Consider the following 14268-nt stretch of genomic DNA (forward strand, 5'->3'; position numbering starts at 1 on the left):
ATGGCAGCATGGTATGGAGTATCATCATATCAAGCTGAGTCTTAAAACTGACCAATGTAGGGGAATCCACTACTTCTCTTGGGAGGTGATTCTAATGTCTAACTCTTCTCATTATGAAAAATTTTCTTATGGATTCCAACTGGAATATCTCCAGGCATAACTTGTACCCATTACCCCTTGTCTTTTCCATCCTCATGTCAAGGAGAGCTGAAGTTTGACTTCTACCTGAAGTGAAGCACTAAGCCAATGAACTGTAGATAAAAGCTTTATTTTTTTTCCCCAAGAGAAAGGAGGTAAACAAGAATAATTTAGTCCAGTGAGTAATTTTTCTGTAAGTATCAGGAAAACTCATTACTAAAAGGGCTATACAAATAGTCATTTGAAGATGTTAATTTAAAGCTGATCAAAGAGGGAGGAAATGCCTTTTGCCTTGTTTCACACTAATCTCATTTGTAATTTGTTGCTGTTTTTTTCTGTGGTAAAGAGAGGTAGAAGTTACCATACAAAAAATTGGGCACATTGAGCAACAAAAACCTCCTTTCTTTGCCTGCTACTTGTGAAGGGATGGTAACAGAGTGACTGCTGCAAAAATCTTTAAAAGAAAAAAAAAGCGCTTCTGCCTGCTGCTCTTCATGCTCCAACATCAGAAGCTGTAGCTGGGTATCTGTAGCAATACAGTTTGTTGTCTGCACCGCCACTCAATAGCAACTGAGAGGAAAAGAAAACTGTGATTAATAGCAGAACCAAGCAAAACACCTACACAAAAAAATGAGGATGCTCCTTTTGACTTTGAAGATGTAAAAAGTAATGACTAACAAACTGTTAATACATGACCCAGAATCCAAGTACAGAAGCAACCTTGTCTCTTACCCTCCTCCTAAAGTTAGTAGCAGAGTTTTTTCAGGAAAATTCCTAAAGCTTTTCCTGAGAACAGGAGCCACACTGAAAATCTTGGACATTTTGTTGTTTTTTTTTTTCCTGATTTTATAATGCATGTAACCACCACATGCAGAACAATATGCTAGAGAGGATTATGTAGTTACCCACTTCTACATGTACGGCCATTCCCCACCTGTCATTTTGTGCTGCTGCTTTAATATCCATGGCAGCAAGTGGTACCTTGGAACAGGTCATTTCTCAGTGAGGTGTGCTGTTGTTCTGGTCTCTCCTCATGTGGAAATACCAGTGTAGCACCCACTTAATGCTACATGCTTAAATTCCTATCCTACACCTTTGCACAGCAGCAAGGGGAAGTGCTGCACTGTGTATGACAGTTAAGACCCATTATCAGTCCAGTATCAATTACAGCTCAACTCTCAAACTTCCTGTTCTAAGTCTAAAGGAAAAAAATAGTCCATACTGCTTTTAGCCCCCTTCATGCATATAAATTTAGCTTGCTCTTCAGATTCTTACCCCTGCTTCTGTCCAGTCCACACACAAAACCTTGTCTTCATGAGCAGCCAAGTCATAGAGAGGAGCTTTGCAACTGGTAAAACACAGGTGTTTACAGTCACACGTTTGAAGTTATGCAGCAGTCACAGAAAACAAAATTGGCCCTTGGAAAAAATATTATCACAATGCTACTGAACAGATGTGGTCTAGCAGTTATAAACATGTTCAGAGTACAGGTATCTACCATCTGTGCTATTTCCTCTACCTTCTCCAGAGCTGATCACGTAAGTGTTAACCTCTTATGTGCCCAAAGACAAATGCAGCAACATTTTTCATATGCTTGCAAACTACCTTGAGTATGAAACTTAATCAATCTGCTTGTTGAGAACAGTTTATTTTAAGGTTTCCCCCTCCTTACAGGTGGATGCTGCTAACTCTGAGTTTTCCAGAAAAGCCATTTATGTCTTTTGAATGCAAACCATTTTATTGCTTGGGAATTTGTAAAGAATGGTTAGAAGAGTACCAAGTGAAACTTCACCTCATTCCTTAGAATATATTTTGATATATATGAGCTGTCAATGTGCACTTGCAGCCCAGAAAGCCAACCAGATCCTGGGCTGCATCAAGAGAAGTGTGGCCAGCAGGTCAAGGGAGGTGATTCTCCCTCTCTACTCAGCTCTGGTGAGACCCCACCTGGAGTACTGCATCCAGTTCTGGAGCCCCTATTACAAGAAGGGATATGGACATGCTGGAACTTGTCCAGAGAAGGGCCACCAGGATGATCAGAGGGCTGGAGCACCTCTCCTATGAGGAGAGACTGAAAGAGTTGGGGCTGTTCAGTCTGGAGAAGAGAAGGCTCCGAGGTGACCTTATTGTGGCCTTCCAGTATCTGAAGGGGGCCTACAAGAAAGCTGGGGAGGGACTTTTTAGGCTATCAGGTAGTGACAGGACTAGGGGGAATGGAATAAAGCTGGAAGTGGGGAGATTCAGACTGGATGTGAGGAAGAAGTTCTTCACCATGAGAGTGGTGAGAGCCTGGAATGGGTTGTCCAGGGGGGTAGTTGAGGCCCCATCCCTGGAGGTGTTTAAGGCCAGGCTGGATGAGGCTCTGGCCAGCCTGATCTAGTGTGAGGTGTCCCTGCCCATGGCAGGGGGGTTGGAACTAGATGATCTTTGTGGTCCCTTCCAACCCTGACTGATTCTATGATTTTGTTCCTTAAAACAGAGGAGTGGTTAGCAGACTTTCCTACTCTCAGTAGCAATGTTACAGTTGCTGTCCTCTGCATGTAAATCAATGCTGCTGTTCATGCCAGGGATGTCCTGTGCTGGAACACCACCCACCCCTCAGATGTTCAGCCATAAAGGTCCTCTGGCAGATCACAAGTGTTTTTCTCCCTTTTGTTACATGCTTGACTCCTAAACCTAAGAGATTTTCACAGATAGCACAGGAGTTTCCAATTACTGTCTTACACTGCTTTTTCTATTCATCAGGTTAACTGACCCTGTAAGTTTACAAGCCTTTGAACAGCAAAGAATACATTTATTATACCTTCTTGTGTCCCAGAGCTTTACAATGTTGTCCAGAGAACCAGAGATCAGCTGATGTTCATGGGTAGGTGACCACTTCACAGATGTCACCCAGCCTGTGTGAGATGTCAGAGACAGGAGAACCAAGGAGCCATCTGAACGTTAAAAAAAACCAAAAAACCAAAACAAAAAAACCCCATCAGTAGATGCCAACTGAAAGCAGCACTTTTAAGATGCATACAAAACGCAGTGAGAAAACCAGTCAGCAACGTATTTGAGTTCGAGGGTTTTTTCTCCTACCAGTAATTTCTAACTTGAAACAAAGCTCAAAATATGTTTTCTTGTCACTAAACTTGCTTTTCAAAGACTTTTTAAAAAAGCAAACAAGAAAAGGGCTTTTATTATAACATATAAGAAGATAATACTGTTAAAACTCTGGTTGAAGTTTATAGAAGTAAATAAGTAACCATGCCTGTGAAATAGATTTAGTAGGCTCAGTAACAAGTTATCTGCAATCCTATCAGACTTTAATGACGGTTCAGCCAACTTAGGTGTGAACCTTACAAAGAAAAAAAAAGTTCAGGCTTGCAACCATGCAGCTGAATATGCATTAGTAATTAAAAAAAAAGGAAAAACCTGCAATGAATTGTTTCTCAATTATTAGGTGAGAAATTAAAAGTCTTGCACTAGATTACAGAAAATAAATGAATAAATGTAATCTTTGTATTTAATAAAGCCCCTAAATGGATTGTTTCAAGCAGGGCACCAGAAAACAGTTTGTGAGGTATCTCCCACCGGGAAGCAGTTTTGAAGAAAAGAACATGCATGTTTTTACCTTACCTTTGCTGCGGGGATCCCATAGTCTAATGTGTCTGTCAGTGCTCCCGGATGCCAGGCGACGACACAGCGGTGAGTAGCTGACAGAATTAAACACTTTGTTTCCAGTCTGTCAGAAAATGAAATAGTAACTGTAAGAGAGGCGATACTATTTTGCGTAAGTTTTTTTGAGCTGGTCTTCAGCTGACCCTACAATGTATAATGATCTCACCAAAGTTGATTTGAGATCTCCAGTCTCAGCATCCCAGAGTTTAATGGTGTGATCCCATGACGCACTGCAAATTTCTTCAGCATCTGACCACAGCACAGAGGAAACAGCTTCTGTATGGCCAGAGAGGGTTGCCAGGGGTGTCTAGAATTTACAGGTGAGAGGAGATTAGGTTGAGTATTATAAAAAGAATAATCTGTTCTTTCAACAAATACATGTCTGGTCAGCCTAAGACACATCACCAATTCTCAGAGAGTCACTTTGAACTAAAAAGAGTTTTATGTGGCCACACTTCTAAAATAAAGGCCCGGACAAATTTGGACTTTATCCTACCCTTGTTAGTCCAAATTGCTCAGTTTTCTGCTTCTTCCGTGGTCTATTAGCTGCCTCTTCCAATTCATCTTCTTCATCTGTAGGTACTGTGACAGAAGGCAGTCAGGCTTCATCTATAGGTTTTTGAATTGCATTTTCATATAGGTAATTAAACAAAACCCCATATTTACAGTAGCTAACCTGTCTATGATCTTTTGATCACATCAGTGTTATCTCCATTTTGAGCAAGGGGAAAAATAATACAAACTAAGTTATATTCTCCAGGTCATGGAGTTTGAAAATGAGGTTCAAATGAATTTTTAAGACCATCCCTGCTCATGGAAAGTTCCAACGGTAATTTGGGTATGTAACATGCACAATCTTTCTTTTAGATACAATACCTAAACATATAATTCCCAACTAAAAGAATATGACTTGGCCCAGTGAAACAAAGCATTCAGATCAAATGAGATTAGTCTACACTTTTAGAAAAGACTCATCACCTTACCATCCTCTATTTATGTTGTCAGTATTAGAATCATAGAATTGTTTTGGTTGGAAAAGACCTCTAAGATCACCAAGTCCAACCATTGACCTCACACCACCATGGGCATTAAACCACACCCCATAGTGCCATTGTCCACACATTTATTGAACACTTCCAGGGACCATGACTCCACCTGCCTGGGCAACCTATTCCAATGGCTGAACACCCTTTCCATAAAGAAATTTATATTTTCTTCCAATCTAAACCTCCACTGGCACAATTTCAGGCCGTTTCCTCTCATCCTATCACCTGATTCTACAGTCACTGACCCCCACCTCACTACAACCTCCTTTCAGGCACTTGTAGAGAGCAATGAGGTCTCCCCTCAGCCTCTTCTTCTCTACATTAAGCACTACTCGATCCCTCAGCTGCTCCCCATAAGCTTTGTGCTTTTGACCCTTCACCAGCTTTGTTGCCCTTCTCTGGACATGTAGTGAGGGTCCCAAAACGGATCATAGCATTCAAGGTGTGGCCTCACCACTGCAGGGCACAGGGGCACAATCACTTTCCTACTCCTGTGTGTTTATATATACTTTTTTTTTTTTTAAAAGAGAAAGTACTGTGTTCTGAATAAACACCAACATGCAGTCAATCATATCTGCAATTGTGTCACCAACCAAAACAGTATCTAAAATGTTAAGTTTTACAAAGTTTACAAAAAGCAAAGTCCTAGCTTGCTTTTAATATTAGTACCTTTTTTGGCAAGAAAATTTGAGTCTAAGATATCCATCTTCCAGGTTGTTGTGCATACAGGGTTTTTAAAGAAAGACAAGAATCCCAACTGATGCTTATCTTACCTGCAGACCAGATCTTTAACATCTTATCCCAGGATCCACTGCAGAACTGCATGAACAGAAATATTTTGTTAGAAGTTGAATCCAGATAGACCTTGTAAACTACACAAAATACACTTCCTGTTTGAAAAATTAACCAGTGGGTTATAACACATGCACAGTGCTAGGCTCCAAAAAAACCCAAACAAAACCCAAAACCCACCAATTTTGAAAAAGATTAAATTACTCTTTTTCCTCCCTTTGCAGGAAAATTATCTGCAAAATATCTTTTTTACCTTTATCTTCAGCACCAAAAGGTTTTATTATAACCTGTCTGATATTGAGTCAAGCTGGGAGTGATGACTCCAGCTTCAGTGAGAGTGCTCTTTGTTGCTGAATTCCTTGATAAAGTGAAAGGACCTCTTCTACCACCTGCTTTTTCTAAGTATCACCTTGGAAATATTTTCCCCCCACCACAACTACTGTACAAATTTTGGTCAAATTTGAAAACAGTTCATTATAATGCAAAATTCAGGTGTGTTAAAAGGAACATTTACTTAAGAATAAACATTCAACTTCACTTAGAGAAGTCAAAAGTAGTATAATGGCTTATGCCATCTAAAGTCACCTTCAGCTTTTTAAGTTATTAGTGGTTAAGTGCATCACTTTGAAAAGAAGACCTAGCAGTGATGCAGCACTCCTAATGCTCAAGAACTACCATTTATAACAAAATTGGAAAATTAGCAATGTGTCAGCCATAACAACATGATAACTAGTACCAATGCAAGGACAAAAAGATTATTTTTGAGATAGGGACTGCCACCAAAAGTTTCTTTCCAGAAGTCACTCACTTTAGTTCTTGTGCAATCAACAGCTATGGAATCTATGCTTCCAGCATGTCCCCTGTAGCAGTGAAGGGCTTTCACTTTATTCTTCTCCACATTCCACTCCCATAGCAGGACAGTTTGGTCCATAGAAGCACTAAGTAGCAGGCAGGATAAACTATCTGGGAAAGAAAAAAAAGTCATGCTCATACCCAACTTAGCTTTCCAAAGTCTTTATAGCTAATATACAATTACCCTAGTTGAAGAAGAAGTAGCAGGTGGAAAGAAAGTCACACATACCTCAGTTTACACCATGTTACCCTGTGAGTACAATGAACATAAATATACATACCAGTATTTGCTCATGAAGACTGCAATGTGGATAGACAATGTACCTGCTAGACTATATTCATTACTGTTAAAGGACTGTTTTAATCGCACCACGACTTAATTTCTAACACCCCTAACAGGCAAAGCAATAACTGTAGTATTTATGTAACTAAAGATTCATGGTTGAAGAATGCTGACATTGTTCCCCCAATAAATCAAACTATTACTAATGCATATACTAATGCATATACTGACCTTGCTTCACCCATACTGCATCTTTCACTACTTCTGTATGGCCAGCTATTGTCATGATGGACTTTCCTTCCAAAGACCAGATTCGAGCAGTCTGATCATAGCAGCCAGTTAATATCCTACAGGGTACAGAATTTGAAATATTATTTTACAAACCAACATTGTTTTAAGAAAAAAGCCTCAACCAGAAACTTGGAAGAATATTAACACAGAAACTGGGTAGCTGAAGCAAATTCAAAATGTAGCTACTTTGTGTGTTTGGAAAAGTAAAAAAAAATCTAAAAGCCAAAAAGAAAAGCAATGAGAGTAGTGCATATAGAGTAGAAAAAGACAATGACAGTTAGTTTTGGGGTTTTGTTTGTTTGTTTGTTTTAAAAAACACACATAAAGGTACACTACCATGAATGAATGTCACGCTTGAAGTCAAGAGTTTAAGCCAACAAGAGAGTTAAGGAAATCTTACTGTCCTTTAAGGGAAAAGATAGTAAACACCACTTTTATTATTCATTTGTATTAACAGTATCTCATGTTCGGTGGCACTGTTTTCTACTTGTTAATTCACTGTCAGCATAGAAGACAAGTGTCAAAGCTATACTGCTTACAAAAGCAAGTAGCTGGCTAACTTGACAGGTGAAAAAACAAAACAAAACCAGAGACAAGAGGGAAAAAACCCTCCCAACACATTAGGGAAGAGACAGAATACCACCCCAACTACCACCATTGAGCTCTCCGTACACAACGGGAGTAGAACAGACAAAACTCAGAATTCACTTAGTGCAGTACCATTCTTCAGTGGCTTGAACAGAACTGATCCAGTCATCATGGAAGATGCATTCCTCTGGCTGAGGGGCCATATATTTCTCCACATACTCTATTTCTACCACTTCTTCCTGAGCTCACAGAAGGAAATACTTACTGTTAAACAACAAAAAACTAAACCCATACTAATTAACTAATATTTAACTCTAGTTAAATACACATTTATTGGGCAAAGATCTTGGTATCCAAGTCCTTTGCCACATTAGTGGAATTAAAGTCTTTAGAAAAAAAGTATATGAATTATATTGCTTTTCATATTTTTATCAAATTACTCTTAATAGCAAGCTGGAAGCACAAGCAAGTAATTTTACTCTCCTCAGGTTCCTCTTTGTCTGTATTTACCCATACAAAACTGTTGTTTAAAATACTTCACATTTTCTAATCTCACACATTTTCCCCTAAAGGAGTAGGAGACAAAAATACATTAATGATCAACTGAATGAAACAAGAATTTCCCCTCTGAATTGGATATAGAAAATGGACTGAATAACAATGTTCTTTGCACATTAGGTCCCATACTCTAGACACTTTGCAGTTCAAATGGATTTAGACATACAGAGAATTCTCCTGTAAAGTCAGAAAAGAAAGGAAACTGCAAAGGGAAGAAAACTGAGAAAAGAAATCTTCTTACTCAGGATGACAATGTAATACCTAAATCAGATTGAGGTAAACTGGCTACATCTGTTTTATTGTCCAAGGTGGGGAGAAATTGAGCATGACTTACCGTGGAGATATTTTCCATTTCCATGTGTGTGACCAGCGGCATACGCAAGAACTGGCCATTGATAAGGAAGTCAAATTCCACATATTTGTGATCCACTGAAACAAATTAGGAAAAACCCGTATTTGGGTGTCACGATTTGATACCATTGAGAAGAGCAGCATTCTGTGGCTAGTTCAGGAGAACAGAGGCAGGAAAAGGGCAGAAAAAAAACGAAAACTACCTCAACGAAAGTCAGTTCTGTCTCTCAGTTTTAAGTGGGCAGCCTATGAATTCCAAAGGATTATGTGAACTAAAAAAGGCAGGAAAATTTGCTCTTGGAGTTGAGAGGGTTGTTTGACTCTTACTATTAACACAGTATTTTCCAAATCTTTTTCTTTGTAGCTATGTCTAATCAAACTCCAGTGGTGCTTCATCACTGTTTTGCATGGAGCTTCCCCTGGCTCACCCACATCTTCATCATCACTAGCCAGAGCCCTGTGTTTGAGACAGCAATAGGAAAATCCTCAGAATTTTCAGTTCATATTTTTCCCTCTGTAAGAATATAGTTGGCAAAGGCCCCATGTTTCAACAAGAGCATTGTGCTATGCACTAGTTTTCTATTCAAGGCTGTTTATGTTTGCATAGGTTTAACAGCAACTTGCAGAAATCTCAGCAGGTTAGGATACGAGTAGTCTGGTTTTTTATAGAAAACAAGATTTTTTGACACTATTGCACAGGTGACTTCCCCTCGAAAATGGCTGAGCTCCAAATCTTTTGTTTCATTTGTTCTTTTGCTAGGTTTTGGAGAACATGTCCTTCTTCATCTGCTGGGGCAGCCTGATTTGCTAAGTACATGCTAACTCCAGTCTTTGGCACACTTCTCCCAGGACTGCCCACCAGCACCAATACCTGCCGAGTTTTGGATCAAGTTCAAAGAGCGTCTTTCTCTGGACAGTCAAACCAAAACAGAAGGGCAGGACCACCTCAGGCCAAAGCCCGATCGCACCGCGGGACCTGCAGGTACAAGAGTGCTGCGTCCAACTTTGACAACACACTTCTTTGGCCGGCCCTGCCCCGAGCCGGCCAATTTGCAGCACCATGCACTGCAACGGCTAAGCATAACCCTGACTCGGCTGGTTCGTGCGGCAGTGGGGCAACTTGCGAGGGAGCCGCGGCCTGTGCCCTCACCCGAGGTGCGCTCAGGAACGCGAGGTGAGGGGGGACTCGGTCGTCGCCCAGTTAGGAAAGGCAAGCGTGCAAGGCTGGCGCCTGCTCGGGGCGGCGGTGAGCTCCCGCCAGACTCGGCCGCCCGGCCGACACCTACCGTTGCTGGCAGCCAACAGCTTGTTGATGAGATGGCTGAGGTCGGTGGTCTCGGAGGCCGCGGGCACCGAAAAGGGCACATCCTCCACTGCGTACCTGCGGGCACACAGTGCTGTTACGTCTCTGCATTACTTCCACTTCAAACCCACTCCCCCAGCCCGGGCAGGCGCCTCCTCACCTGCGGTTCTCGGTGCGGAACCGTGCCGTTAACTGCGCCATGCTGCTGCCGGCTTCTTCCCTAACCACGTGTCGCGATTAGCCGCGCCCACCCGCGGGACACCTCCTCACGCACGTTCAATGGCTGCGCTCCAGTCTTGCCGCAGCTTCTTCCCGCGGTCCCGTCCAGCCCACGCCGCCAGCTGCTGCCGAGTCTGCTGCACCACGCGGCCGGCGGCGAGTTGCCGTGGGGACCACAGCGCCCAGCATGCCGCGCGTGCCCAGACCCGGCCCGCGAGCTACGGCTCCCGAGAGGCTTCGCGTGCCCGCGGCTTTCCCGGCGCTCTCCGCGCGCCCCTTCCTCCTGCCCTGCCGGCTGGAAGGAGGGTGTGGCGCCGCCGCGCGTGCGCGGAGGGGTGGTGTGTATGGCGGTGCCTGCGGGAGCCGAGCCGAGGTTGAGTAGACTTCTAGACCCTCTGCTGCGCCCTGCGGGGCTGGCGAAGGCCGGGCCGCGCTCTTCCTTCAGGGCGGCGGGCAGGGCCCGCCCTCGCGTATCCCACTGCACCATTCCAGGGCTGCGCTGCGGGGGGGTGTGACCAGGAGCGCAGGGTGAGGGGCAAGGGACGAGGTTCACCCATTTCCCTTGGGGCTGGGGCGTGGAGGGTGTTTTGCTTGGGGTGCTCGTAGGCCTCTGCGCCGCTGGAGCGGGGGTCCCGTGCAGCCCCTCGTCCGGGGGCTGCCTTGCCACACCCCCCATTGGGCGGTGTGGGACAGCCGGCAGTACCGGCTTTGCCCCCGTGACGGTGAATAGTTCCTCGTGTAGAGCTGGGGCATTGCTGGAGCCGGCGAGCGGGCGTGTGAGACTGGTTTCGCTGCTGATGGTGTCTGCTCCCTGTAATTTGGGTTGTGTTTCTTTGCATGTAAATTGATACATCAACAATAAACCTCTTACTAAAAGTCATTAACGCAACACGTAGTGGATTTTAAAAGAAGCTGTAAGTGGATCTGCTGTTTTGGAGAGAAGGCTGTTTGGGTACTTGCTGGGTCCAATCTATATTACCTTTTCCCCGCCTTTTTGTCCGTTACTTGCGGCTCTTCGGGGAGCAGCTGAGCTTACCCTGTGTGGGGTCTCAGACTGGGGCAATTTGTTGGAGCGGGTAGGTGCCGAGTCGGGATGTTTTGTGAGACTCCGAAGTCTTCTCTGTTTCTTAAGCGTACTTAAAAGAGCTAACGTTTGTCAATGTATTTTACACAGGTGCATTTCACAGATATTTCTGCTAGCAACACAAAAGTGACTTCAGAGACCCTTTAAGTAGAAGTCTCTAGATCTGTGCATTCTTAACAGTATTTGCCTCCTCATCCATGACAGTGATAAGCTAAATCTTAAACTTGGTACAAGTTAATATAAAGCTAATTGTAGCTTATTTACTTGAAGATACTACTATGACCTAATTCCTTCCCTGTTACCTTTTATTGTAATTTGTGCCCTTGATAATGGCAATAGAGAAATGTCAGCAGAGGTGGCTTTTTCAGAGAATGTTTTTAATTGTAGTCAGCTATGTAATTATCCTTTTTGATAAAAACCCTGAAACATGTCATGGAAAACCAAAGGGGGATAAAACCCCCCCAAAATTGGTAAGGCATTCAATTGTATGTATTTCCTGACCCAAAGTATAACTTAAAAGCAAGATGCGAAATATTGCTGTCAGAAATCCTAAAAACAGGAATGAATAAAGCTTTTTTCTCCCCCCTCATTTCTCTTAATTGAAAACTTGAAAAATGTGAGAGAATTCCCTCCTTCCTGCCCCGAGAGAGTAGAATGTGTTTATTATCACAATGATCTTACCAATTCTTTTACAGTTTAGGTCTCTTCTTGGAATTAAAATTGTGTCCTATTGACTCAGTTTTAAAATAACTGGGATTTTGAAAGGCAGTGTTCCTTTTGGAATCTGTCTGTATGTTGCCTTCACCAGGAGGCCTCATAACTGAGGGAAGGCATAAGCAAGCATTCACGTGAAGCCTTAAAATTATGTCAGTCAAGAACTGGATCACTTTTTGTAGTTGGTAGCTGTAAATATTACCACAGAATAAAGAATTGGAGACAAGAAAATACACACGTCTAATACCCTGACTTAAGGCAGGGTGGAGATGTGACTGATCAGTTATGAGATTTTACAGTAATGCTAGTTTGACTTTTCTGTTGATGTCTCTAAAAGTTTATATATTAGGAAACAGTGTGTGGGTTTCTGCATCAGAAAGGAGCTTGCAAGTGTTATGAGAAAGGTTCACCTCAAAATGGGCATTGAAATCCTGTTCCTGATTTTGCACAAGTTGTACTTATAGATAATAGTGAGAACCTGCTGTGTGCAAGAGGTGCCCTTGGCTTTGCCAACTGTGTTATTATGGGAGTTGTTGATGGCTAAATAAATGGAGATTGGACTGCCTTTTGCAGTTTGTTAAATGACCTTGAACTATCACTATGTTTGTCTTTGCAACTGAACTGCTGATGGCAATGTGTAGGCTAGATTGCAGTGCACAGTGTTTGGTCTCTTGAAGATCTGTCTGTAAGACCCTGCATGAAAAGCATGATGGTAAACATCTTCACCTGTGCTAGCTGTTCCTGTGGTTGCATGCTGTCTTTGCAGAGTTGAGCCAAAGATAGCAATGACCATACTTTTACCTTTACTTTGAGCAAAGTGAATGGAAGTAGGGTGAAGGGGGCAGTCTTGTGGCATTAAAATGCAGTAACCCTTAGCTTGGAAGCGTCCTTGGAGTGGTGGACTTCACAGAGAGCAACCTGTAGAGTAATTTGGGTGGAGCTAAGGACATGAAGAGCTGCTGTTTGATTTGTGCACAGAGGATACAGCTGTTGATCTTGTACAGTAACATTAAATTCCCATGTTTCTCCTTCAAGCTGTTAAATGTGGGATACAATGGTGTTACTCTGGAAATTTTTATGGCAAGTAAGTAAAGCGTTAATGAAGAGATACATGTATGTTAGTTACTTGTTTGTGACAAAGCATCCATACATAGAATCATAGAATGGTTTGGGTAGGAAGCAACCTTAAAGTTTATCTAGTTCCAACTCCCCTGTCATGGGCAGGGACACCTTCCACTAGACCAGGCTGCTAAAGGCTCTGTTCAACCCAGCCTTGAACACCTCCAGGGAGGAGACATCCACAACCTCCCTGGGCAGCCTGTTCCAGTATCTCACCTACCTCACTGTAAAGAATGTCTTCCTAATATCCAGTATACATTCCAGTTTAAATCCATTCCTCCTTGTTCTATCACTACCAACCCTTGTATAAAGTCCCTCCCCAGCTTTCTTGTAGGCCCACTTCAATGTTAGGGGAAACTGGATAAATATCACTGCATATTTACCCTACTGCTGTCATTTTTGCCCTGAGCTTTATCATTAAGCATTGTTAAATACAGGATGTTGGGCTACTCGGGCAGTTGGTCTGTCCTGATAAAACTGTCCTTGTGTTCTGCAATTGAGTTACAGCACTCTTAGGGTACGTGCCATTGGTGTCCCTGAAACAAACTTCTTCAAAGAATTAAATGTGCTGCTTTGGCAAAACTGACAGATCTTCTTTATATCTTTTAACTGAGGGGAAATGACTGAATGATAATGAAACCTAGTTTTCTGTCTCTCTTTTTTTTTTTTTTTTTTTTTTTGGCTAACATGCTTCAGACATTTTAACTGAAACTTCTCATAATTTTTCTCAGATCCAAAGGTACAAATATTTGGCAAATATGAAATAACATCATTTGGAACTTGAAGACTGAATGGAAAACTAAATCTGCTTCAAAGTATTTAGTATATTGAGCATATGAGCAGCTTAACTTCACAATGTGTTGTATCAGCAAGGTGCTTTATTCAGATCCAGAAGCCAAGGAGATGTGGATTTACTTTGCCTGTGGTTCTTTAGATCTTGCAAAGCAAAAGAAATTTGTGCTTCCAGGGCTGTAGAGTTCTTTTCAAAGTGACCCCCTAACATCTTACATTCTCCTTACAAAAGCTGTAAAGTATTGAAATACCTGTGCTAAAAAAGTCCATCTCAAGGAATTTACTATGTGCTGAAGAAGATAAAGCTGGTAGGAGTCATGTAATAATACAATGCTATCTGTCTTTAAAATAAATACTGAAGGGGAACATCCTTTACACCCTTCCCTCTCCCTCACCCCAAACTGCAGGAATTATGTTTTCTTCCATTCAGTTTGGTATATTTGCGTAGTTCTTACTATGTGTGTAGGCCAAATTA

At 42.3% G+C, this 14268-nt stretch overlaps 1 protein-coding gene across 2 annotated transcripts; it reads right to left on the bottom strand.

The window, feature by feature from the left end:
* Positions 1-379: 379 nt before the first annotated feature.
* Positions 380-10066, bottom strand: WDR12 (WD repeat domain 12). 2 transcript variants are annotated; one of them, XM_054380913.1, is made up of 13 exons: positions 10026-10066; positions 9849-9943; positions 8546-8640; positions 7786-7892; positions 7006-7121; positions 6448-6602; positions 5621-5666; positions 4298-4383; positions 3968-4108; positions 3760-3865; positions 2942-3074; positions 1414-1486; positions 380-708 (listed from the first exon to the last, which is right to left on the bottom strand). In XM_054380913.1, the coding sequence occupies exons 1-13, from the start codon at positions 10064-10066 to the stop codon at positions 631-633; spliced, it is 1272 nt and encodes a 423-aa protein (XP_054236888.1). In that variant the 3' UTR covers positions 380-630. The 2 variants fall into 2 exon arrangements, with proteins under 2 accessions (XP_054236888.1, XP_054236889.1); XM_054380914.1 differs by lacking the exons at positions 7006-7121; positions 8546-8640; positions 9849-9943; positions 10026-10066 and having other exon boundaries at positions 7786-7858.
* Positions 10067-14268: the final 4202 nt, after the last annotated feature.

Source organism: Indicator indicator, chromosome 5 (genome assembly GCF_027791375.1).
Source record: "Indicator indicator isolate 239-I01 chromosome 5, UM_Iind_1.1, whole genome shotgun sequence".
Classification (NCBI taxonomy): Eukaryota; Metazoa; Chordata; class Aves; order Piciformes; family Indicatoridae; genus Indicator; species Indicator indicator.

Excerpts from the sequence above, each read along its gene's own strand:
- WDR12 (XM_054380913.1), bottom strand. The coding sequence starts at position 10,066 with ATGGCGCAGTTAACGGCACGGTTCCGCACCGAGAACCGCAG. Across the intron at positions 3,866-3,967 it reads GAGATCTCAAATCAACTTTG|ACTGGAAACAAAGTGTTTAA; the intron begins GTGAGATCATTA and ends ATTTTCTGACAG. Across the intron at positions 709-1,413 it reads TGGACTGGACAGAAGCAGGG|TTGCTATTGAGTGGCGGTGC; the intron begins GTAAGAATCTGA and ends TTTTCCTCTCAG.